This window comes from Chelonia mydas, chromosome 1 (genome assembly GCF_015237465.2).
Source record: "Chelonia mydas isolate rCheMyd1 chromosome 1, rCheMyd1.pri.v2, whole genome shotgun sequence".
Classification (NCBI taxonomy): domain Eukaryota; kingdom Metazoa; phylum Chordata; order Testudines; family Cheloniidae; genus Chelonia; species Chelonia mydas.
Window position 1 is genome coordinate 141,228,913 of NC_057849.1, and position 27,304 is coordinate 141,256,216.

The 27,304-nt window shown below is 41.8% G+C and overlaps 1 protein-coding gene and 1 long non-coding RNA gene across 5 annotated transcripts in view; both read left to right on the top strand.

Annotated features, from left to right (window-relative positions):
* Positions 1 to 27,304, top strand: part of POLA1 (DNA polymerase alpha 1, catalytic subunit) — a 349,214-nt gene that overhangs the window by 226,554 nt on the left and 95,356 nt on the right. For all 4 annotated transcript variants that reach the window (XM_037901946.2, XM_037901935.2, XM_043537998.1 and 1 more), the window contains exon 35: positions 26,836 to 26,952. In XM_037901946.2, coding sequence (XP_037757874.1) covers positions 26,836 to 26,952 — 117 coding nt within the window. The remainder of the gene's footprint in view (positions 1 to 26,835; positions 26,953 to 27,304) is intronic.
* Positions 909 to 17,248, top strand: LOC122464043. The gene is made up of 3 exons (XR_006287885.1): positions 909 to 920; positions 1,674 to 1,680; positions 17,116 to 17,248. It is a non-coding gene; the product is annotated as an uncharacterized LOC122464043 (long non-coding RNA).

Below are 27,304 nucleotides of genomic sequence, written 5' to 3' on the forward strand. Positions count from 1 at the left end.
GTTTGAATTGTATACAGTGAATAATGAATGATGCCACAAGTTGAACGAAAGGATAAAACAAAATATTGACTAGCTGCTCATTAGTTGTGAACCATTCATCCTGTGCTTTAAATGAGGCAGGGTTCTGGGGGTATGTGAAAAAATGTATGTGATGATAATAAAGACTGTATCATGATGCAAACACACAAGGGGGCTGAATTGAGGCACAAGCAACCTTAATTCTGGCATTTCCTAAATTTTAGGTGTTTGACTTTGTAACCTTAATGATCTTGTAACCAAGTTTTTGTGTGTGTTTATATGGATATGCACTCATAGGTAAACTGTACTTCTGTGTGCCTGCAGAGGTTCCATTGAGTTCACTGGGAGTCACGCACTGATGACAGAATTTGGCCCACAAGGTGTATGCTCGCTTTTATTATTGAAATGGTACTGTGGAAACTAAAGCTGCAACTACTCTTGACAATTCATTCTCACAGTAAATAATGTTTTTGCACACAACTTCTGCAGCAGTAATATTTAGTGGATTTATTTTGAACAATAATCGTAACGTACACGTTATACTTTTTTAAGCAAATAATTTTTCCTAAACACAATTTACCCTGTATATTTATAATTTAGTTTACCAAAATATTGTAATTTTTTGAATTTAGTCTCTTGTAGAAGTAATAAAATAATCTACACTTTAACAATAATTTCCTTAGCAGTTGTTATGGAAATATTTAAATAATGGTGATACATAATACAATATATTAATAGAAATTTGTTGTAATACAGAAATATTCCAGAAGAATCCACACAACATGGTAATTATAAGAATAAGTTTACTTTGTGAGTAGTTATTTCCATCAGACATTTGGGGGTTTAAATCATAGCTTCATTTTAGCTTTCACACTTACCTAACACTGCCAGTGAGAGCAGGAGTTTACTGAAATGCTAAATAGTTTACTTAATTATTTGCTACAGAACAGCTGCTAATACCAGAAAAATGCCATCTCATCATTAGGCCTGTTGTGTCCAAAAAAAAGCAGACAAGATGACTGTAGCTACCCTGTCTGCTTTGGCGCTCTCTCCCTCTCTCTCTCTCTGATTTCAGTGTAATGAAGAGCAGGAGAACAATATTCTGTAATTAAGGATTCCATTAAGTTGAAGAAAAGAGCAAATGGGGTTGTTTGTTCTCCTAGCTGAAAAAATTTGTCTGTGGTGGGGGTTAGTGGTGGTAGTGTAGGGAGAAGAGAGGTGGGTGGAGAGACTAAGTCAGGGCTGTTTGTTGAATATACTGTTAAGGACTGTTACCATCCTAATTAATCAAGTTAGAAATTACAGCTGTAGTCGGTTTCCCCCCAATTCTTCTTATCAATTTTCTTCTCTTTTGAGACAAAGCAAATATAAATTTTGTGTTCATTTGTCTTTGACTTCAGCATCTCTGAAAATAACAATGTAGCACAAAAGACCAGTATTTACCTAGTTGTAATGTGGGTTGCCATGGTGTTTTGAAAATTATTGCAATTATGTTCACCATGCGAGTCGCCCTTGGTAACTGGCGAAAAAACTGATAATCCTGTTTTGAACAAAAGGTCAAATTGCTGAATAGAAAGTCTTGATTAACTAAAAGATGTACAAAGTGGAATTATTTCCTACCATTCAGAAATAGTTCTTGATCGGGTTTGGGGGAGGGGGTGAGTAAGTACATCTGATTACTGAAGTACAAAGCATTGAAAGGATGTTGTCTTGAGCCTTTCATGTAGTCTTAATGGTGGCTTTTTTGTCAAATTTACCCATTTGCGGCATTGAAAGAGGCAGCTGCATTTAAGCTGGAGAGATGGTGCTTTTTCAAGAGTTCAGTGCATGGAAAGTTCTCAGCAGTATCTGCAGTTTACTATTAGACCCTGGTCTATTAAAACTGATGTACTGCATTTGAGCCCATTGCTCTTGGTGCTTGTAAAACCCTCTGACTGATGATCTAATAAAGTGCTCTTACTGGACAATCTCTGATCAGATACTTTAAAAAAATCACAAGCTTTGGAATGGAGTTGATAGAAACAAATGGCTGTTCTGAAAAGTTTGTAGCCTTGTAATCTGTGTTGAGGAAATTTGTATTACTATGCTTTTGCTTCTAACAAAATTTCTTATTTAAAGTGCAGATATAACTACAGCTGAAACCGTCTTTGCTTTAATTTTACAGAAATTATTTCTGAAAACTAAAAGTATTAACTTTTTACCAGTCTACAATAATTATTTACACTGGTATTTATAAAAGACCCTCTTCTCACCATCCTACTCAAAGCATATGATTTCTCCATCTTTTAGTCCTGAGAATTACCTTTTTTAGGGGGGTAGGAATTGAGACTGCCTCCCCCCCCCCCCTTTTTTTTTTTTAAATAGCTACCTGGAAATTAATGCTCAGAACTTTGCTTTCATGCCACTTTCACACAAGCTCTACAAAGTGTAAACCTTAACAAGTTTGTGGGTTTGCATTCTGCATCACCTAGCAACCCCCTGGCTCAGCCAGCTCTCTTGTCTGCCCTTAGTCCTGTTTGCAGACTATTCAAACTGCTCTTCGAAACCACGAAAGATATTCAGTTTCATTAGTGCCATTCTCAAGGAGAAAATAATTAAACTTAAATGAACAAACATTGCTTAGTGATGCTTTAAATGATTCCGGTTTTAAGATGACCAGGCTGTTGAGACTCTGTCATTACCATTTATGCCACTAAGCTCTTCTAAACTTAGAGAACTACACATAAATGTACAAGTATATGTATAACTTTTAAACCTTCATAAACATAAATTCCTTCAGTATTCAGGTACATCTACTATCACAGTTTTTATATGGAGCATTTGCCTTCACGTTCTTTTTCACTTCTCCTTTCTTTATGCAACTGAAATAGTTATACGTGCTTGAGCTGACACATCTGTTTATTACCATGTATGTGGGAAAATCAGATCTTCATTGTACCTTCGATATTACACATACATGTCATATTTATTTAGCTTCTGCAAAACAGTCTAACCCGAAAAGTTTTGTCATACAATAGACTGTGGAGGGGGAAAAATACTTTGTTTCCTAACTAAAGTGCAGTTGTAGCTCCAATGAAGTCTTGAATTCTTACTATTTGTTAGATTTCCTAACATGTACAATACATGGCTGGACTGTGTGAGCTTTTTGTGCTTTGTTGACAGTTGACAGACAAAGCAAAATTATTCCTGAAGCAAGGTACTGTACTTAGTTGTGACCTATTATAGCCTAAGAATTCAGTTTGCTTTGAGTTGGATGAATAGGAAGAGTATTTTACAGAATAGACTTGAATATACTACTAGAGGTTTTAGCTGTCTATACAGAAATACATATACATCCTCCACGGAGCTTTTTTTTCAAATGTAATTTTCCATGTATAGTCATTTTAAGTATATTTTTCCCTCAGTTGCTTGCATGGAGCCAAATTTAACTGCTTTGGTATTGTCCAACGGTGGTAAAATAAAATTGCTGGTGATTGTTGGGTTTCTTTGTGTACTGTATGGCAGGCTATGAAGGCTTGTGTGCTACTTTTTAATGTTTAATGTTCTCTAGGTGCATCTTCTTGTGCTTAGGCCCTGATTGCAAATTAAGATCACAAGGCTGAAGTACTGGCCATGATGTGAAGCAAAGCAGAACACACTTGTTAATTTATTATATAATATACCACTGTTAGGGTTGGAATTTATCCACTGGTAGTGCTATTTCATGTGTTTACATGAGGACTGCTGTTTGCATCTAACCTATCATAAGGATTTGGAGTGCTCCATTATCTTTTCCGTAGACTGATGGCACAAATGAGCAGATCAATAAATTTCAAATAACTTGTATGAAATGACGTGATGTATGTTTAGAGATGTCTTACTTTAAAAATCAATTTTTAATAACATTTAAAACTCTTACATTGACCTGCAAGATATTTTCCACTTCTGTCGTGTTTGATAATTTTGTTAGAAGTATTTCTGCATTAACTTTAGTTTTTTCTGATTTTTTTTTCTTGCTTTGTTCCTTCATTTCCTGCTTCAGCACCTCTCTGAGCTTTAATAATCAGGCAGGCATGACACTTTGCTATGTAGAAGGTTTATCTTAAAAATCAAAGTAATGTTTTTTTGTAGTGAGTTCCCATTGGAGATTTTGGGGGTTTCTTTTCCAGTTTTGGGTGCAAATTTGAATCAGAAAACAATATATATTCTGTTCTTTGAAAATCCTAAATCACAATATGCCACTCTTAAAAAAAGCCACAAACCTTCACTGCGTAGCCTAAAAATAGGCACATATTATATTTTGTGATTTGCTCTGTGGTGAGAGAGTGATTTGTTGCTGATAGAACCCCAGGTGTTCAATCAATAAATAGAGGCACTTACCAAGTGCTGAGTAATACAGGAGTTCCTAAAACATACATTGAGGGGGTGGAGCTTTGTTGCACAGCCAAACCCTGGTACCTTTTGAGTCAACGGCAAACTTCCACAGATTTAAAAGGAAACAAGATTCGGACCAGGGTATTGATTATTCTGGGGCACAGTGGATGGATGCCAAGGGAAAGCTGTCCTGGTTGGTAGCAGCCTTTGCACTAATCTTGGGATCTGTACACCATTTCAGTTCCCCAGTATAGTCTGAGCTGCTTTAAATTATACTGATTTCAAGTGGCCCCAAGGGGCAATTACAGTAACTGGGAATTACTAGGGCAATGAAAACATTGGCTAAAACCTCCTTTTTCCCAACGACACCCCTACAACACCAGCAGGTATGGGGGGGATGGGGCATAGGAGTTGTTATACCAGCTTTATGGCACTGAAATATCCCCCTGTATTGGGCTGTGTCACTGTGTCAGTGTAACTGCACCTGTATTCCCCCATCTGCAGTCCACTGTAGGCATGCCCAGTCTGATCTCCACCTGTCTCTGAGTGGGGGTCATTGTCCCACTCTCTTCTGATCAGGGATTTTAAGTCCGTATACCCCCTGCCACCACTGTGATAGAGGCTACCTGAAGGCCAGTCCCTGTGCATTGCTTTCCAAGCGTATAGGCAGCAGTTACAAGTTACCAAGTTACCCTCAGCTCTTTTTAAACTAACACATTTATTCATACAGTAAAAGCATAGAGAAAACCATATAAAAATAGATTTAAACCCACACTAAATATTCCAGAAATCACCCATCTTCCGTATGATAGGCCAATATCCCTTCCAACACTTCAACAAGGGTTAGGGCCTCCCCTTGGACAGAGAGTCATTTCCATTTGCTGAACCTAAATTAAGGCAAGCTCATCCGTTTATACCGGTGGTTTTCAACCTTTTTTCATTTTCAGACTCCTAAAATTTTTCAAATGGATGTGCGGGCCTCTTTGGAAATCTTAGATATAGTTTGTGGACCCCTAGGTTGAAAACCACTATTCTATGGTAACAACCACCTTTCACTCACCTTTTAGGCATAGTCTGTGGACCCCCAGGGGTCTGCGTACCACAGGTTGAAAACTGCTGGTTTATACCAAAAGCCCTTTCTTTGGCTTGGTCTACACTAAAAAGTTAAGACAACCCAGCTATGTCACATGGGGGTATAAAAAAATCCACTCCCCGGAGCAACATAGGCTAGCCAAACCCCCAGTGTAGACAGTGCTAGGTCGATGGAAGATGGATTACCTACACGACAGGAGAATCCCTCCCATCAGCATAGGTTGTGTCTACACTGAAGCACTACAGAAGTGCCTCTGTAGCATTTAAAGTGGAGACAAGCCTCTGGAAAACCCTGCCCAAACCATTACATGCAAACCACCCTGTGGGGTGAAACTTCTCTGGAGTTGTTTAGTCTCAGTGACTCTCTTTAATCATCCCCCAAGAAGTAGAACACAATGATCCATAAACCATTCATAAATGTAATACAATAGTCCCCAAAGATACTGCATGAAGTTGCAATGTCTGTCACAGGGTGATGATCCTCCCAGTCTTAGAGCCACTTAGCATCACCATCTTGTCACAAAGTGGTCCTAGGATAGGGAAGAATCAGGACACCAATGTCTCTGGAGTCTTATAATGGGCTTTCTCCCCCGGAGTGGTAGTGCTCTGTTTGCACGGGCTTATCTTTTCAGGCTTGCCTCTAGTTGCATTATTGGCTAAATTTCTTTTTAATGAAGGAGAGCATAAGAATCCAGCTAACGGGTTCCATATAATCTAATCCGTTTTTACTGAAGGAAATAGTTTTGTAGTCAGGGTATCTTAAATGTTAGCTTTGAAGAAGAAATCCAAAGGTTAGAGCTCTCAAATGTAACCCTCAAACAGAATCAGAGGTGCTGCCATGCTCATCACTGAAGGGGTAACATCGTTGATTTGTGCACTGTCCTTGGGCCTGCTGCTGCTTCCATATTTGGAAGTCTGGCTCCAGTGCTGTGTTAATGCCAAGAGAACCTTCTGATCTGAAGAATGCCAAAACCAGACTCCCCTTTTCCTTAGATGTGATAACAGATCATATGCCAGGGTAGCTAATGCGCAGCAGTAGCCTGTAACATTTAAATGAGAAGGCAGAAAGCCAATTTAGATATGTCTACACTGTATCTGTGAGCGAGCCTCCCAGCTTGGATTCACAGACTTGTGTTGGTGGGGCTAATGCTACCACACTGAAAATAGTTGTGTGTACAGTGCTTTGATGTTGCAGCTCGGGCTCTGAAGCCAACCTCTCCCCACCCCAAGATTCAGAGCCTGAGCTCCAGCCTGAGCCATAATGTCTGCACAGCTATTTTTAGCGCATTCATGTGAGCCCCACTGATACAGGTCTGTGGATTCAGGGTTGGAGGTTCATTCCCAGAAGCATTGTAGACAGGACTTAATGTCCTGTTTCTTAGCATCCATGTTTCACACGTATATAGCAAGATGCTGAAGACAAGAGACTGCAGCAATTTCATTCTCCAAATGTGGTTGAGGCTCAGTAGAGCAGGAGTCACAAGTCCAATTCTACTTTGGCTCTCAAAGTAATGTTTAGAATCCCCTGTAGTCATACTATCCAGGTATTTGAAGTGCCCAGTGCTTGGGTAGGAATATATTTGCTTTTTCAACAGACTGAGATGTCACTACTGTCTTTTTCTTTTCCATGTGCTATCTTTAGACCTAACTTTTCTGCTTCCATTGCTAGTCTTTCTGACAACGTTTGTACCTCTTCTTGCAACATCAGTTCAGTATCATTGGTGAAGCACAGATGACTAATTTTTCGTCCATTGACAGGTAGGGCCTTGTATAGGTTTTCATCAATGGCTCTTCTTAAAATTTCTTCAAGATAACAGTGGGAGTCGGTGATAGCATGCAACCGTCTCTGACACCTGTCCTCAAGTCAAACCAACTACTTTGTTCATGCCCCACAAAAATGAAACTCTCACATTTCCATAGTAATTTTGTATCAGCCTTATTACATTTTCACCAGTTGTCATCAACTGCAGGATTGCCCAAAGCAGTTTGTGCCACATGCAGTTAAACACCTTAGCAAAATATACAGACATAAACCATCTTCCCATGTTCTCCTGCACTCTCTCACATAGCACATACATTGAATATTTACTTCACTCTACTCCTTTGGGCTTCAACTTGGGTTGTCCTTCAGCCAGAAAGTTCTCTATCGTGGACACAATTCTCTTCAGGATGATGTACAGCAGTATTTTGCTAGGGTGAGTCAATAATGAGATTTGTAGTAGCATCCACAAATAGTCAAGTCCCCTTTTATGAATAGGAACCATCAGGGACTGTGTCCAAGTCTTGAGCCATTTTTCATGCTCCCAAATCACATTGACAAGCTTATGGTATACCCTGATGAATGCCTCCCCACCACTTTTAATTAGTTCTGCTTGTATGTTATCCACTCCATGGGCTTTATTGCTTTTCAGTGTCCACGCCACGTCCACAACTTCTTTAAGAATAGGAGAAGGTACATTGGGATAAGTCGAGCATCTCGCATAGATCTCCTCAGCCACTTTCCTTTCCAGTTTAGAATTTTTCGCTCATATTATACAGTTTCCTGCAATATTTATCCTAAGTGTGAGGTGAAATGGTATTTTTCCTGGCAGGGAAACCTTTCGAAAGAGTCTTGGTAAACCCTAGTTGCACTTTGGTAAACCTTCTTAACGATCTTTGCTACAAAAGAGTTCTGTATATTGATATACTGTTGTTCAATTGTCTTTTGCCACTTTGTTCAGTGCATCTATTTCTCCCATGATATGGGAATAGTATTGTCGTGCGTTTTCACTTGCCTTCCTCTTTGAAAAACCTCAATAGTCTGTACAATGTTCAGGAAGCCAACACTCAACCCTGATGACCTTTCCAACTACCATCCCATCTTCAGCTCACATTTCTGGATTAAAAATAAATGAGAAAGTAGTAACCACCAACCATATGTGACATTAACCAACATCCTGGAAGCACCACAATTTGGGTTCAGACCAGAGCACAGCACAGACACAGCCCTTGTGGCTCTAACACATTAACCTCTTTATGACCAAGGACACTCCTAAGATATCCATGCTCATGCTGCTGGACCTGTTTTTAGCTTTAAACACATTGGCCCAGATCCACAAAGGTATTTAGAGTTTAGACACCTTAGTTCCAGTTTTGGCTCCACTGTGATCAACAAAACTTTTGCCGAACCCGGTAGGCACCTAAACTCACTGAGCACCTAAGTTTGCAGGGTAAAAGTTCCATAGACACCTATGTTTCTACCTCTGGGCATGCACACTGCTGCCTCCCTCTAGGCCTCCAGACACCTATCTCCCTGCCTAACAATTCACAAATCAGGGGGAAGATGGGCTCATCTGCCTAAGTCACATACAGCGTCTAGTCGGGTAGGCAGCCTCTGAGCACGCATACTGGATCAAGCCCCGTTCGTAATCCGACTGGAGGAGGAGAAGGTGGTAATGGTGGCAGTGATTCCCACATTATAACTTCCAGCCCAGTTGTTAGCATACTTGCTTGGGATGCGGGAGACCGAGGTTCAATTCCTCCTTCTCTGCCAGGGTGGTAGAAAGGATTTGAATAGGGGTCTCCCACCTTTCAAGAAAACCACTGAGCTATGGGATATTCTGATGTGGGGCTCTCCCCGTCTCTTCTGTTGAAGATGTTCCACTGTGGATAAATAGTGAGAGTGATTAAAGCAGAGAGACTGGCCCTAACTCCTGGACTACAGAGTCTGTCTCTCTCACCCTATAGTGACTGTTCTACTATAGATATATACTTAAATAGTCATTGGGACAGAGAGAGAATGACTCTGTAATCCAAGGCACTCAAATTCACAGGCTGTTCCCTATTTTAAGAAAAATCGGATAAGAGAGTGGCACACAGGGCATCCAAACTGAAGTAGTTCCTGTCATCTCCACACAGTGCCTCAAAAAGGGACTACAAGCCCAACTACAGGCAAAAATTTTCCTTTTGTCCATCCTCATAGAAGTATGAAAGGAAAGCAGACAGGATGTCAGAGGAAAACCCTACAACTGTGGATCAGGCAGTAAAGCCAGAGGTAGCTGCAATAGCTCTAGGAGCTCACTATGAAAGACTATGCCTCAAACCCAATTTGAATCTAGGAAGCAGAATATCCCACTTCTGAGAAGAATGGTCTTTTGACCACGGACACCTAACTTGTTTTAAGACTGAGCTTGATAAGTTTATGGAGGGGATGGTATGATGAGATTGCCTACAGTGGCATACGATCTATCCATAAATATCTCCAAAGTCTGGTAATGGGACACTAGTGGGGAAGAGCTCAGGTGTGTGGCTGGTGGGTGTTCCCCACATGCTCAGGGTCTAACTGATCACCACAATTGGGGTGGGGGAGCGGGAATTTTCTCCCTGGTCTCCCTGGCAGAGACCCTGGGGGCAGAGCAGCTTGAGGCATGGGTCACTTGCTGGTTTGATCTAGAGTAAATGGTGGATTCTTTCTTGCTTGATTACTTTAAATCAGGGACTTCAGTAACTCAGCCAGAGGTTATGGGCCTACCTCCTGAGTGGATGGGTGAGGTTCTGTGGTCTGCAATGAGCAGGAGGTCAGACTGGATGATCATGATGGTCCCTTCTGGCCTTGAAGTCTATGTGGGTGAGAAAGGTAGTGTATTTCACTAGCTAAGAGCCCCACACTGTCCCTACATCCAGTCATCTATCTGGAGTAGTATGAACAAGAGCTCTCACTTTCTGGCTACAGGAGCAATAGAATTGGTTCTTTCAGAAGGAAGGTTCTTCTGGATAATGAAAAATATGGAGCGTGGAGCCTGAAATGCTGGAGAAGAAGAGATCTAAAGCATCTTGGACTTTGAATAGCTCAACAAATGGATGAAGAAAACAAGATTTTGGATGGACTCCATAGCCTTGGCAGTAATATCCCTGTCCAAAGGGATTTTGTTACCTCAGTGGACTTAGCAGATGCCTTTCATCAGCTCCCAGAGTCTTTACCAGATGCCATTGGTGGTCATAGCCAGTATCAGGGCCCTAACCTGTATTTCTTCCTAGACTACATATTTATCAGAGCCCTGACCAAAGAAGCAGCTCACAGCACCACAGTTCCAGCATTAGAATTGGTTCAAGCACATGGGTTTGTGATAAACAGCAGGAAGATCTCTTTTATCCCTTCCACAAAGAGAGCTCATTTGCGAATAGATAGGGACACATCTGTGACAAAGGTTTTCCCCTTACTGCACAGAATAGGCCTTCTGGTTTTGTGTATAGCAATTGCACTATGGACAAGGTTCCATATTAGGCATCTCCAGAAGGTGTGGAACTACTCACTGGAATGCGTGATAGATTAGGTGCTGGAATCTCTCAGTTGGTGGACAATCCTAGGGAGTGTCTGCTGGGATCTTCCTATCTGTCTGCCAGGCCCTTCTGACAGGTGCCAGCTTAATGGGGGTGGGGAGCACATCTGGGACACAGTACAGCTCATGGCACATGGAACTCCATAGACTGGAATGAGAGCATCAACCTCTTGAAGCTAAAAGTGGTGAAACTAGCCCTCTGAGACTTCCGGAAGGGTGATCAGAACCTTGTCCAGTCAGACAGTACCACAGAGGCATACCTCACCAACCAAGGGGGAATTTGAAGCTCAACTCTACACTTGGCAGCGATGGAAATAATGAAATGGGCAGAGGAGAATCTGGCTTCTGTAAGAACAATTCACATGAAGGGAGAAATAGACCTGAAGGCAGATTGGCCCAACAGACATACAGTCAACAACTCAGAATGATGGCTAGTTCTAGCTGTCTATCTGTTTCCAGTCACAAGAACAAAAAGTTACCATAGTACTTCATCAGGGAAGCAGATCCCAGGTCACTGGGAACAAATACTCTTGAATGCTGGTGGCTGAAGGGCTTGCTTTGCACATTCCCACCATTTCCACCTTCTGGGGGGGGTGATTCAGAGGATAAGATGAGAGGTAGCAAAGGTGATATATAGTTGTAGCTCTACACTGGTCACAGAGACCATCTTTTTTGTACCTGGTAGACTTGGCGTTGGAACTTTCACAGCATCTACCAGAGTCTGAATGTCTTTCACCAAGGTCCTGTACTCCAGGCCATCTCCAACTAACAGCATGACTGTTGAGAGGGAGCTGTTAATTGCTTTGAATTATCCTCCAAAGTGAGTGGGATTCTACTGGCTTCCAGATGCTTTTCAGTATTAAAGACCACCTCCTCCATCTAGTCATGGTTTAGCTCATAATGTCAAGAAAGCGGAAACCTCAAGGATCCTGTTGTTCCAGCAATTCTGGATTTTCTTCAAGATGGTATGGACAAGGGTCTTCCACCCAATATCATAGCACTTTAGGTGTCAGACATAAATAGTGTCTTGCCTGCAGAATCCTCAAGCGCCTTAGTCAAAAATCCTCAAGTCTCAAGATTTCTCAGGGATGTGGTCAGAACAATTGTTCCTAAGTGGGATCTGCCACTGGTTCTAAAAGCTCTAACCACCCAGTCTTTTGAACCGCTAACAGTGGTCACACCACTCTATTTTCTCTATCAAAACACCTGCTTCTTGATCGCTATCGTATCTGATGGATGAGTCTCTGAGTTAGCAGATCTATCCATGTGTGAACTATATTGCGTGTACGACACTGACAACGTAAGTGATTTTAAGAAATCGAGAGCCTCTTGCCAAACGTGATTCCTCTTTCCATATGTCACAGTAAGTGATACTCCCATCATTCTGCCCAAATCCTATGCCTTACTAAAGTCTGTGGCATAATGTGGATATATAGAGAGCACTAAAGATCTACCTTTAGTTTACAAGAAGATTAGGCTCCTTGTTTGTGTTCTATCACCCAAAGTGCCAAGGTCTCTGGGCATACGAAGTATCCTTGGACAAATGATTAAGTTATGCATTGTGGAGGCATACAAGCCATCAGGTGAATGTATTCCTTAAGAAATGGAATCAAAACACACACTACGAGAGCTTTGGTGACTGTAGACAGAAAGGGTTTGTGCTTTAACTGTGAGGAAGTCTAAAGGGCAGCAATGTATCTTCTATCAACACCTTTATTAAACATTATAAGGTACAGAGGCCTCCTTAGAAAAGAAGGTGCTGCACGTGATGATCTATGGTAAATAACTTACCATTCATGCATTTAGTTTCAAGGGTATACCTCTCTTTTTCGGTATGTTTGTTTATCCCTCCCTGCTTACTATTCATTGCTCACTATTTCCCATACATCAGAGAATTGTAGGAGACATTAGGCTGCAGAATGGGAAATTTCTTACCCAATAATTTCCTTTCTGCTAGCAGTGTCTCCCTTGATTCTACAATCCATGGTGTGGCTTCATTAGCCAACAGACCCCATTTAATTTTAAGTTTGTAGTTTGTGTACTAGTTAGCCTACTGTACACAGTTCACTGATTAGCAACAATAACTTCAATGCCAATCATCTTATAAGAATTTTTACAAGCCAGAGAATGTTGTGACATGTTGCAAGCAGAACTGCAGAGAGGAGAACAGCCCTGTTATGGGACATGCAAGCAGACAGGAAGTTATCAGGGAAGAAATTTTCCACTCTGGGACTAACCTCTTCTTCCAGTCTGCCCTCCTTCATTCCAGATAAATTCTTTAAGGACAATTACAGCTGTGCTCTGTGCTCCTGTATTGGACTTGTTATGCATAGTAGTGTCATCTAAGGTTGCTAGCTAAACTAATTCTATTGCCAATAAGATTGTATTTTATACAGCTTCAGAAATAGTCTTTGTGTGGACAGACAAAAGGAGCACGGTGAAGCTCTGGAGCCCCAGCTCATGTCTGAAGTGTGTCCAGTGTCTGACGAGAAAGGGGGCAAAGTACGTTGGTCTGGGTAGGAGGAAAGGCTGGACCCAGAAAGGAAAATTTTAGTCATCTGAATGAGTTTATCTATCTTTAAATGTATGACTTTTTTCCCTACATTTTCTGAAATTTTTCTCCACTCCAGTTTTCAATGTTCCAAACAGTGCGTCCTCTGTGACCTCCTATGTGCTTTGATCATCCTCAGTAATTCTTTTTCCTTCTGTATGTTTACACCCTTCAACTGTGTAATTATTATGTTGTTACTCCTTCCTTATTCATCACTAACTCTACATATTTAGCTTCTTTAAACTTAAATGTATAAATGTATCATTCAGTATCTCTAGTCCCTGATAATATTTTTTGTCTTTTCTATCCCTTTTGTCAGTATTTATCTTTCCAGTTAATGAGGTGCCCAGAATTAAATGCAATACACCAGATTCATATGTGTTTGAATACATCATACTTGTATAGATAGCAAGTATATTTCCTTTTTTGTGCTGTTGCCTTTCAGGTGCTTTTCTAACTTGCTGTCCATTATCATCTCTGTCTTTTTCAGCATTATCTTCCTTCCTCCTATTGAATATTGCATCTTGGATTTTTTGTGTAGCTCTTTTAGTTTTACACATTGGCTGGAGCTAGCTGGAAATTTTCTGTTGGAATGGTTTTTTGACAGAAAATGCACTTTCCACAAAATCTAAATTTACACAGAAAATTTTCATTTTTTCTGAAAAATTGTTAACAGATCTGTGGCTCCCCGATTCCATGGCAACCAACCGGGTTCAGTGATGGGGAGCCCAGGCTTCCAAGCTCCACAGCTCTGGAGCAGCCTCTAAGTGGGCTCCTGCAGAGCTGGAGTTCCTGGGTCTGCTGTAGTCTGCCAGGGATCCTGTGTAGCAATATTTCATTTCAGAAACACTTATGTGTTTCCACTGTGGGAACGTTTTGTTATTTCCGAGACAAAATATTGCAGAATATCTGTGAAGAAAAAAAATTGAGTTTGGGGGTTTCCATCCTGAATCAGACCAGAAAAATTCCAAAACCTAGAAATTGATGGTAAAATTGAAATTCTGTTTCCCAGGCAACTCTTGCATTTACCTTTTTACTTGGAAGTTCCCTACTTGGAATATCATGGAGCTGCTGATATACAGTAGTTCCCCCTTTTGCATATGCATGCCCAGCAGTAGATGGAGCTACCAGGCTGTAGAATGTACTTGTTTTCTTGCAACTGACTGCCTGGGCATTTGTCGTGTCTTTTGTTTTCTCTGTGGTTTTTGGTTTTCAGATTTGACCAATTTTTGTTCTTGTGGAAGTTAGGTGCTGTTAAAATTCTTTAAAATGTGTTCATGCAGTAAGCAAAACAAACTTTTTTGTACTTAAACAAAATCCAAGAATGTTGCAGTAATTCCTCTATTTGCTCACTATTAATATGTAGAATGAGGACCCATTTCTTATTAGACAAGGCCTCAAAAAAAGTCTTATAGTTTGGCTTATCATATGATACATTGCATAACATCTGACTATTTTATGCCATACATAAGAATCAACGGCTGAGTTAATATCAACCTAAGTAATTGCTGAAATAAAGCCTATCTGAAACATACCATTGAGCCCATTACAAGATATCCAAAGTGTTGCTGTATTAGAGAATAATCATCATGCTCAGCTAGTTAAGATAGCAAGTTTACAATAGGATAATATTTATAATGCTTGTCTAACTGCAGTATGCAAAAAGCTAGAGTATCAGCAACATGCTTAAGAAGAGGGAGCAGTACTTTTCACTTGCAATTCTTTTCTCCGTTAGCTATACTTAGTGGACATAGTATATAATTCAGGGATTTTCTTTTACATCACACATTTTCTCCAATCTCCTTGTCTTACATTTCTCACACTTAGCTAGGCATTTGAATCAAGAATTGTTAGAATCACTAGGCTTGTGAACTGTAGCTCATGAAAGCTTATGCTCAAATAAATTTATTAGTCTCTAAGGTGCCACAAGTACTCCTTTTCTTTTTAGGCTTGTCACCGTTGTTATCATGGTAGTCAGAGGTGAAGACACCAAGCAAATTCAAAACTGCGGGTTTCCTGCCATGACTTTATTTGCTATTTCATAAATTAATTTAAAGACTTAACAATAGCTGCTGGGAAATGAAGGATTGGTTTTGTTTGGTCAGCAAAGACAATGGGCATGAGTCAAATAAGGGTTAACAATCCTGCATTTGAATAAATTGAAACTAAACAGAGTGCATATGTTGAATTTGATTGCAACATGAATGTCCTTGGAAAAGTTTTTTGTTTAAACCAAATCAAGACCAGAGCTTAATTATCAAAGCAAAACAAGAGACATAAAGAGCTACATGCTTTTAATATTGCTTTTTTCAAAAATAGCTCCCTTCACACATTTATCTACATGTTTAATTTCCATGCATAATAGCACTAGTTATTGTTGTCATTTGTAAAGAGAGATTAACAGATAGTAAGTACAAACAAACGCAAATAAGTACTGAATAGCGAGGTGACAAAGAAGAAAAGACCTCTTTAATGTTAATTATAACTGGTAGGAAGTCTAGACAATTACATTATCTGTTTTCTATATGAATTGAAGGGACATTTAGTCAGTATCTGTGTCAGAGATACAGTTGGGTATTTGCTTTAAATGCAGGTGACTTGACAACTTAGCACTTCCCCAGTTTTTAACATACCTCAGTGAACTATGGAGTTGTAATTTATCTAGAAAAATAAATTTCAGGTATGTCTGTCAATAACTAGACATTTCTTAATAATTAGAAGCAAAAGAAGAATATAAATGAGTTGTAGAATGTTGACGTTTTGTTATTGTCTTAAAATATGGTGATTGTTTTCAGTTTGGCTGTCATCTGTTGATTCTTGTTTTCCTCACATGCATTGTGTGACCAGGAATGTTCATAGTTCTTTCTTAAGCAGTGAATAAAAAGTAGTTACATAAAGAAATTTGCTTCAAGTGTAATTACTACATGATAGGTTTGGTGGCCCTTTCTATGTACTTCTCAGTGAAATAATATAAGCAACTCCTTACAAATGAATCATTTTTATGTGGCTCTTCAAATCCTTGATCATTGGCTCTAAATGCCAACAGTTGGCAGAAAGCAAGCAAAAGAGGTGGGAGATTGTCACATTCCGGGGTGCAGTCCAGACCAGTGAGGGTTGTCACTGCCTGCCCTGCAACCTTGGGTGCCTCACAATGCTTTGCTGTTGTAGCTCTCAGCCTGGGCTGCTCCGAAAGAGCATACAGGTCACACCCTGATTGTCTATGTATAGCTACAGCCCTGGTCCAGCAACTCTGACCCCAGTAGCCAATCAGCAATACACCAGCTACATTCTGGCTTTCAGCAGCCGTGGTTACTTCCTACAGGGTGACCCCAGCACACTCCCAGTCCCAAATTTTCCCCCAAAATATGTGTTCTTCACTGTCCAGCCTTCTCCTGGACAGTTCAGATATTAGAGGTCCATTGCCCCTGTAAAGGGTCAATATTCAATAGTTTTGCTACTTTAACTGGAGTTATCAAACAGTTCAGTGTAAACACAACAGTGGATTAGTTTTGATTAAAAATAAAACAAATTTATTTAACTACAAAGATTTAAAGTGAGTACAAGGCATTAAAGACAGAAATGCTTACAAGAAAATAAAGATAAAATGCTTTCTAGTAACTAAAACTTAACAAACTAGACTTGGTTCAAGGTCAGATCCTAACCACATGTTCCCAGCAACGGGACTCACCAAATTCTCAGGTCAGAACCCCTCCCAAAGTCCAAAGGCTGGTTCCTTTTTCTTCTTATGTGAAAGAGAGAGAGTGAGAGAGAGATGCCTTGGAGTGTTCTTGCCCCTCACTTTTATAGTCCAGTCACCCTTTGAAGAGGATTCTTCTGAGGATTACCCCTCAAAGCAAAATTTAGTCAAACAGTAAAGAAGGCGACATGGAGTCTATTCATGCTCTTTCTCCTCCCCGTGTATGCTGAAATGCAGAATTGCCTGGTCTCCTGCCATTTCCCCCTCTTGCTGTCTCCAGGACCCTGTTTACTACTTATATGTAAATTGGAGTAAACACACATTCTTCTTCATGTATATGCAGCTGTGTATTCCACTTAGGTGTGTGTGTGCTCAATGCCTGCGCTGCTTCCCGCAGCTCCCATTGGCCGGGAACGGTGAACCGCAGCCACTGGGAGCTGTGGGGAGGCTCCTCGGTGTCTGAGTCAGGGTCATCATCCTCCCGTTTTCCATTGCCTGACCAATATTAGGGGCCATCAGTGGACCGTTGCAAGTACCAGGAGTGGCGCTCGTCTCATGGTTGAGACAGAATCCTCTGGCCCAGTGCCTACTGACCACCAATGTCAGTGGCTTCCATGGAATCAGTTGTGGAGTCCTCTTCATCATGCTCAAAGGCGAGGTCTGTGGTGGTGACCGCCAATTCACTGCAGGCCCACGCACTGGCATTCCTTCTCTGTGCAGAGCCTCCATAGTTGTTCCCCCAGGTCCATCAGCCCTAGAACGGGATCCAGCTTTAACCCAGTGAAGGGATTTGTCTTGATCCCCAGATGACTTTGTGCTGCTTGGTTGATCCCTCCTTTTGGTACCAGAAGAATTTAAGGCATCCCAAGACGTTTTGTGGCACATAGCTGCTTCCCTCAGTATCCAAGTGGAGTTCTTACAAGAGAATACCCACAATCTAGTGGCTATCCTGCAGCTGTCTGCCCCTGGGAGAGTCACCCTCTGTATCAACGATGTGCTCCTTGAACTGGCTATGGCCCTCTGGAACACATTGGCTTGATATCGCCTATGGTTAAGCACATGGAAAAGTGCTATTTCCTTCCTGTGACGGGACACCTAAGTACAACCTGGAACTGAGGTACTGCTGTGACCCCCTAACTCTTCAGCCTGGGCTGTCTTTTACAGTGCTTTGCTAGTGACAAGCAGCAAACCCCGGCAGGTCCTGTTATCACTCAGCACAACAGCATGTGGAGCCCCACACCCAGCTAGATTGCACGAATGTTCCCTGAGCCACGCACAAATCACACAGAGAAAGGCACCAGCAAATTTCCCAAGTCCCCAGCCTTGCACTCCAGAACTGTACCATCTTGCCCTGGTGAGAAGCCTGACCAGTGTAAGTTCATTACGCAGTCTGCCCCTCCCTCAATGTGGAGAGGACACACACTAGCTTTTGTAAACTGAAATGAGATTTACTAATCACTTCAACCAAAACACACTGTTTTAGATAAAATATAAAGCAGATTTATTAACTACAGAATGATAGATTTTAAGTGATTATAAGTTGTAGGCACAAGAAGTCAGTAGTTATCAAAGAAAATAAAAAGTAAGCTCACAGTCTAAATCTTTAACCTAAGCAGTATTTGGATTAAGCAGTTTTTCTCACCCCACTGGATGTTACAGGTAGGTTACAGCCCTTAATACATAGGCTTTCCCTTTAAGCCTAGTCTCCTCAGTTCAAGTCTTTGTCTTCCCAGCATTCTTGTTGCTCCCAGCATAGGTGGGGGAGGGGAAAGGTAAAAGTACAATGCCACTGTTCCTCATTTTATAGTCCATCTTCCTGGAAAGAAACTAGCCCAGGCATGTCTGGGCTGGGTCTCGCTGAGTCACAAGGTTGAGCAATCACCATTGTGTGGTGGTTCTCTTACAGAATTGTAAATCCCTTGTTTATGACTCCCCTGCTGATTAATGGTCGTTTAATGCCCACCTGGGTGTGGATAATTTCCTTTATTGTCACTGGAGAACTAGCAAGGGACAATTCCCAAACTTAGAGTATTTCAATAATAACCATACAGCAAAATTTCATAACTTCATACGCACTAATGATCTACATATTATGACAGAACAATGGGTTTCAGGAGATCATGACCTTTCCTATGATACCTTACATGGCATCTTTGTACAAAACATATCATAATTACATGACTGGTGATTATTTGGGTTCCAAGGTGCTACAGTTCCTTGAGGGATTTGAGCTGTTTTATTCCTATCTGGCCTCAGATTCCCTATTTGTAACTGTGGCAAGGGACAGAGCCCATCAAGCCAGGTTTAAGTCACCCTCAAGCATAAGGACTCTGAATGAATGCACCTCATGGCAGGAAGACACCTTTTCTTTCTTACAGATATGAATTGCTAACCAGCAAACCTTGCTGTCCAAGTAGGATTTTGTTCACTGCACAGTTATGTCAGAGTTCTCAGACCAGCAAGATGAATTTTGGCTATTTCTCACGAAGGGCTGCTTAGTGGCTAAGACATCCTTGTAGTCCGCACTAGACTTCTCAGACTTCTTAGGGTGATGGCTTCCGTGGTCACCGTGAGGAGGGCTTCCTGGCTGCAAAATTCAGGCATTGTGCCCTATGTCCAGCAAGCCATTGAGGATCTGCTCTTCTACGGTCAAACGCTGTTCTCTGATAAGACTGACAAGACACTGCACTCCTTCAAGGTCTCTAGGCTACCATGTGGTCCTTGAAGATAGGCTAACCCTCTTTCACAATACTTAGGGCTTGATACTGACAGCTGGGTCCTAAGCACTGTCAGATCAGGTTAGGCCAGCTAGTTCCTCTCCACATCTCCTCTCCATCCTCTCTCCCAGTCTCTCTTCAGGGACCCCTCTCACAAGATACTGCTCCTTGAGCAGGTCTGCTCTCTACTTTGGGAGTGGTGGAGGAGTTTCCGCTGGAACACCGTAGTCATGGCTTCTACTCCTGGGACTTTCTGGTACCCAAATCCAAGGGAGGGGTAAGACCCATCCTCGACTTTTGTGATCTCAACCAATATATCAGGTACGTGACATTCCAAATGGTCATTCCGTTTACTATTCTCCCTGTTGTGTCAGAACAACTGGCTTGCTGCTCTGGACCTTCAGGATACCTACTTTCATGTGGCGATTTTGCCAAACCATAGAAAGTTCCTTTGTTTTGCCCTGGTGGAACACCACTTTCAGTACAGAGTACTTCTCTTCTGCCTCTCTTCTGCCTCCAAGTTTTTACCAAATGAATGATCGTTGTTACAGCATACCTCTGGAAGAAGGAAATTCACATCTTCACATATTTGAACGACTGGTTACTGAGGGGCAGATCCAGAGAGGAAGTTCTTGTTCATGTCGGAATGACACTGCACTTGCTCGACCATCTGGTCTCATCCTAAACACCAGAAAGGCAACCTTGGCTCCCACTCAGAAAACCTAGTTCATTGGGACATTGCTAGATTCCACTACGTCAAAAGCGTTTCTGCCAACTTACCGTTTTCAGACAGTTTGCCGCCTGTACCTCAGTCTGCAGTTTCAGCCTTCCACGATAGTTTGGACAAGTCTCAGGTTCTTGGGCCAGATGGCCACTTGCACGTAGGTGGTCCAGTTTGCAAGGTTGCACCTTTGCCCCCTTTATGTGTGGCTCAAGACTGTTTGGTGTCCCACTCTTCACCCTTTAGATAGACTGATTCATCTTCCTCCACTGGTCCTGGACTCCTTGCAGTGGTGGATGAATCCAGAGAACATTTGCCAAGGCATTCCCTTTGTCTGGTCCTTGCCCACCATGTTGGTTGTTACCGACATCTCCTTGATAGGTTATAAGGAACACCTGGGGTCTCTGAAAATACAGGTGCCGTGGTCACAGCAAGAGGCCTCACTCTATATCAAAGTTCTGGAGCTTCAGGCCATCTACAATGCATGCCATACTTCTCAGGACCGTATCAGAGACTCAGGAGTTCACATACGTACTGACAATTTTGCTGTGATATAATATGTGAACAAACAAGAAGGAGCACACTCCAGGTTGCTTTGTCTAGAAACGATCTGGCTGTGGCAATTCTGCATTGAGGAAAACACTACTCTGATAGCCATTCACTTGCCGGGGATTCAGAATCATCTCGCTGACCATCTCATCGGGTATTTTTCCTAAGTCATGAGTGGTATCTGAGGACAAATGTACTCCGGGTCATCTTCACAGTTTTGGGCGTCCCAGCAGTAAACCTGTTTGCTACAAGGGATAACAGGAAATGTCTATTCTGCTCTCGAGGGGGCCTCAGTCCGACACTTTCCACCTCAGCTGGCAGTTAGCTGTTCTGTATGCCATTCCCCTGATCATCCCTCAGGTCATCCTCAAGCTCAAGGAGAATTGGGCCAAGCTCGTTATCACTGCCCCGGCATGGCTGAGGCTGAGCTGGTTCTCCTGCCTTTATGCACTGTTTGTTCAGCATCCCAAACCACTTCCTTACCATCCCAACTTACTCAGAACCAAGGCCACTCCTTACGTCCTGTGTTCAGCTCCCTGCGTGTCATGGCATGGCTGCTGCATGGCTGAATAAAGAGGAAGAGTGGTGTTCGGAGGCTGTCCAGAAAGTCCTCCTTAACAATAGAAATCTCTCCACCAGGATGGCCTAGTCAGTGAAATGGAAGAGATTTTTGGTGTGGTCATTAGTTGCGGAATACAAACATTGCTGGTCTCTATCCAGGACATTTTGAAGTACTTGCTGCACCTTCAATCGTTGGGGCTTGTGTTTAGTTCATTGAAACTGCATCTGGCAGCAATATTGGCATTTCATCCCCCCATTCAGGGAAGATCAGTCTTCTCCAATGCCATGCCATCATATACAGATTGCATGAAGGGTCAAGCGGTCTCTTTGCAGACAGACTCCAAATGCATACCATCCTGCATCGAAACTGCATATGAAATAGCTTTGGCTCTGCCTCCTCAGCAGGTGCGAGCTCATTCTATGAGGGCACAAGCAGCATCCATAGCATTTCTCAGAGACGTTTCTGTATTGCACTTTTGCACGGCTGTTACATGGTCATTGATGCATACATTCACGAACCATTATGCCATAATTGTTTCTTCCAGGGGGATGCAAAGTGGAAAGGTTCTGCAGTCATTGTTCAGGTAGACTCCACGCCTTGCCTGCTAGGGACAGAGGGGATGGCTTGTAAGTCACCTATGTGGAATGTACAGCTGCAGCTACTTGAAGAAACGGTTACTTCCTGTAACTTAAAAAAAAAACAAAAAAAAAACGAGGAGTACTTGTGGCACCTTAGAGACTAACAAATTTATGTGGGCATAAGCTTTCATGGGCTAAAACCCACTTCATCGGATGCATGCAGTGAAAATACAGTAGGAAGATAGGTTTCAGAGTAGCAGCCGTGTTAGTCTGTATCCGCAAAAAGAAAAGGAGTACTTGTGGCACCTTAGAGTCTAACAAATTTATTACAGCATAAGCTTCATGGGCTACAGCCCACTTCATCGGATGCATAGAATGGAACATATAGTAAGAAGAAATATATATACATACAGAGAAGGTGGAAGTTGTCATAGAAACTGTAATGAGACCAATTAATTGAGGTGGGCTATTATCAGCAGGAGAAAAAAAACCTTTTGTAGTGATAATCAGGATGGCCCATTTCAAACAGTTGACAAGAAGGTGTGAGTAACAGTAGGGGGAAAAAGGAGCATGTGGAAATAGTTTTTACTTTGTGTAATGACCCAGCCACTCCCAGTCTTTATTCAAGCCTAATTTAATGGTGTCCAGTTTGCAAATTAATTCCAATTCTGCAGTTTCTCGTTGGAGTCTGTTTTTGAAGTTTAACTGTAACTGTGGTACTTCGGAGTTGTGATGCAGATGTGTATTCCACGACGCACCCTCTGTCCTCTCTGCATTGGAATCTCATTTCTGTGCATTTTGGTGTGAAGGAACTGAGAGAGGATCAGGGCAGAGCTGCCTCATGTAGCCAGGTGAGGAGCTGCAGCCATGAGATGTGAACGCCACCCCTACGGGTACCGCTACATAAATTTCTTCAGCTCCAGTGCACTGGGCACATACAGATCTAAGTGGAATACACATTTACGTCATGTCTCGAAGAACCACAGTTACATTAAGTAACCATTTCTTCCTTTGTTGAGGATAGACTTGTTTAACAACTTTTGCCTTCACATGGCTGGGTGGGTTAGAACATATGCTAACAAACATCATATAGGGGGTATTCATAACTTTATATATAATGTTGCTATGTACATTTCACCATGATATTATTGACCAGCAAGTTATTAGCTTTCAAATGATACCTCACAAGGCATATTTTGTACCTGGGTGAGTAATTCTCTCTCTCTCTCTCTGGACCAATTAATATTTAAGTATTTATACAAAGTGGAAAAACTTCAACAAGAGAGAGCTTCTCTCCCACCCCCCACCCTCGAATAGCCTGGTGATTAGGACACTTACCTGGGATGTGGGATACTTGGTTTGAAGTCCCTGCTACACAGTGGGAAAATTAACCTCAGTCTCTTAAAATGTTGAGCCCTGGCACCTCTGAGCTTGGCAGTTCATAGCCTCAGCACCTCTGGGCTTGCGGCATCAGTTATGAATGTAAAAAAATTGCCTGAGCCCCAGCACCTCTTTTATTACAAATTAAGCACTGGCCTCTTGCATACCAGGTGAATGCCTTAACCAGTGTGTTATTAAGTACAAAGGGACACCACCTCCTCCTCTTTTCTGAATGGCACCTAAATTTCATTGTGAATCTAGCCTGAAAAAATAATTTTTTTTGGTTGAAACTATTTGACAATTTGGGTCAAATTCGTGAATAGTTTAGAGTTGACTGAAACTGCATTTTTTTCAAATATACTATTCAGGCAAAAAAAATTGCCCAATCTCAGTGAGACCTCCCCTCAATAGATAAATGTGTGACAATCTGTCCCTTGCATTGGTCTCTTCCTAATATAGTAGTTATTGTTTTAACGCCTGAAGCATGAAGTTTAATATGCCTTCCATAATTTTTGTTTTTATCTATTTATGATAGCTCTGGGTATTCTTGAAATCCCTATAAATACCCACTCTTTTAAATCTTAAATTTTTTGTCTCATTGACTTCCTGTAGTAATGAGTTCCACAGTTCAATCACTTGTGTTAAAAAGTGTTCTTTTTATTGGGGTCTTTTTTGGTGGGGTTTGTTTTTTTTTTATGTTCTCATCTTTTAATTTCATTGAATGTTCCCTTGTTTATATGTTATGCGACAGGGAGGATAGAAGTTCCCAATCTACCATCTCTGTCTATACCATGACAGGACTAGAAGGGATCTCCCGGGTCACTGAGTCCAGTTCCCTGCTATCATAGGCAATGCCTCTTCTAATTATGTTCATAAACTTACAACGCTCCATCTTAAAACTAGTTAGGTTGTTTGTTCCCACAACTCCTGTTGAAAGGCTGTTCCAGAACCTTGGTCCTCTGATGGTTAGAAAACTTCTAATTTACAGCCTAAATTTATTCATGGCTAGTTTATACCCATTTGTTCTTGTGCCAATGTTGTCCTTTAGCTTAAATAGCTCTTCTCCCTCTCTGGTATCTACCCTTCCCCCCACCCCCCGCCCCTTGTGTATTTATAGAGAGTAATCATATTAGTTTATCTTTCAAGTGTGAAGAAAATCAGTCCAGTAGTTTTTAAGTGAAGAATGCTTAAAGTTGGCATTTTCACACGTGGATTTTGGCTGCCCCCAAGTCAGTTAAATATGAGTCATTTACAGATGTGCTGCAATTTAGTAGCACTTGTACTTTTTTTTGTAATCTGAGTACATGTGTGGAGATTTATATGTAAAACTGGAGCTGAGAACTAATTATATGTAATTGTATACGCGATATGTATTTGTAATTGTATATGTAATATGTATATATGAAATAGTTATATGTAAAACTGGAGCTGAACCAAACCTGTTCAAGTCAATAGAGTCACCATTGACTTCAATGGGCTTTGGATCAGGCCTGAACTTAGGAACTTCCAAAAGTTAAGGCTTCAGCTTGAAGCATTAATGTAGTCTGTATTGTTCTATGTAGTTTAAGAATCCTAAGAACTAGTTAATAGCTGTTTACATTTAACCATGAAAATGGCACTAAAAAAGGACTACGTAAGTATATAGCTAACCCTTAAGGAGATACCTTAACTCTTGGAATTCCCAGACCTTTGAACATTTAATTTTATATTAATCCTAATTTTATATCTAATTGCATTTTCTAAAAGTTAAACCCACTGAGCAAGTGTTACAAACAAGAAATGTTCAAAATGTTTCTCTGTCATTGTGTGTCTGAATAGTCTCTTATTTTTCTGGCCCGCTTTATGGTACTGTGTAAACCACAAATTCTGCATAGAAATTCTGCAGTGCTGTGGAATTTGCCTCTAGCATGATGTTAGTCAGAAAAACCTTCCCTGTCCTGCTTGGAGGTGCATAAAACCCTCCCTTGAGAGCAAAGGTAGTGCACTGATAGATGCTGTGCTTGTTCTGCCTGGGCATAAACAGGGAGTATTGCACTAGCCTCAGGAGTGCTCCCACTCTTCACTCTTTTGCTTACCTCTGTGTTCTTGAGAGAGATTCTGCACACTTTGCCTGGGCTGTGTCAGAACAAGCTGGGCCAGATTTTTTTTTTTGCTCAGCCGGACAGATTGGGGAATGCTTTGTAATCATGTCCATCAGTGTTGGATTTGCTGGGTCCTCCTATGGAAGAATCACTGCTTATCACTAGGAAAGCCACCAAAATAGATCCATATTGTAATCCCTTACTTCCCCCTAGAACTCAAGCAAGCAAATTATGTCAGTACCCCATGAAGCAACACTGGATGGGTGTGGGAGGGAGATGTAAAATAAAAGTTATGAATGAGACAATTAGCAGGACCTCTGTGGGGTCTATATGGCAATTTCTTAAGATTAATATGGAAATAGACAGGTTATACCTGCTAGAAGCCAGCGAATGAAAAGAAACTTAAATGTTTTGCTATTCTGTCATGCTGCCCCAGAATTGTCCCGCTAGTGTTGCTTCGCTGCACAGTTGTGGAAGAGGAAAGTAGATGCAGAACACACACCTGGGGTTATGCATCTGTTCAGCGTAGAATACAGTATGTTATGGCAGTAGGGGAAGAGTGTTGTATAATGGGTAGACCAGGGATCGGCAACCTTTGGCGGGCTGGGCCGGTTTGTTTACCTGCCGCATCTGCAGGTTCAGCCCATCACAGCTCCCACTGGCCGCGGTTTGCCACTCCAGGCCAATGGGAGCTGTGGGAAGCGGCGACCAGCACATCCCTCGGCCCACTTCCTGCAGCCTCCATTGGCCTGGAGCGGCAAACCACGGCCAGTGGGAGCTGTGATCGGCTGAACCTGCGGACGCGGCAGGTAAACAGTCCGACCCGGTCTGCCAGGGGGCTTACCCTGGCGGCCCACGGGCCAAAGCTTGCCGATCCCTCGGGTAGACCAAGGAATTTGATGTCAGGACTGCTTGGTTCTTTTCTTGGCTCTACCACTTGCTAGCGTACCTTGGGCAAGTACCTTGACCTCTCTGTAGTTCAGTGTCTACATCTTTAAAATGAGTATTATTTACAATACCAACCTCCCAGAGGATGTTGAGGCTTACTAGTTAGTGTTTTCCTAGAGTACTTTATCATCAGAGAGAGTATCTCCTTTTTAAACATTGTTAAAATCATCTAGGCAGAGTTCAACATTTGGGTGGAAAAAAGGAAGTAGTAGTTTGAATTAATCATCGTAAAGTTTATTTAATCCTCTCTTTTCCCTTCTCCTTCTGCAGAGTTGGTTAATATGTGAGGAGCCGACTTGCCAGAATCGAACCCGTCGCCTTCCCCTCAGTTTCTCCCAGAATGGTGCTTTATGTCAGGCCTGTAAGAAGGCTATCCTCAGACCTGAAGTAAGTACCAAAAGCATCACACTAATACAGTGGTGTACAGTTTGTGATCCAGGGGGTTCCTGAAGCTCTGAAAAGTCTAATTGTGGCCCTTGAAGACAACTGTATTAAGAAGAAAATATTATAAGATGAAGCTAAAATGTGTTTCTTGAGCTATGCACTGCCAGTTTTAAACTGTTTGTATCAGCTTCATTGCTGTGGACTGGAAGTAGAGGGTTTTGCCTCTCATTGCTTTCCCTTCAGCCACAGGAGCAGCTCTGGAACGTTCAGAGCAGTTCCTTTCCCTCTTGCAGCTTCTCAGCAGTTCCCCTGCTGGCCACCTCCTGCATCACAGGATGAAGGAGAGTAGGCTCTG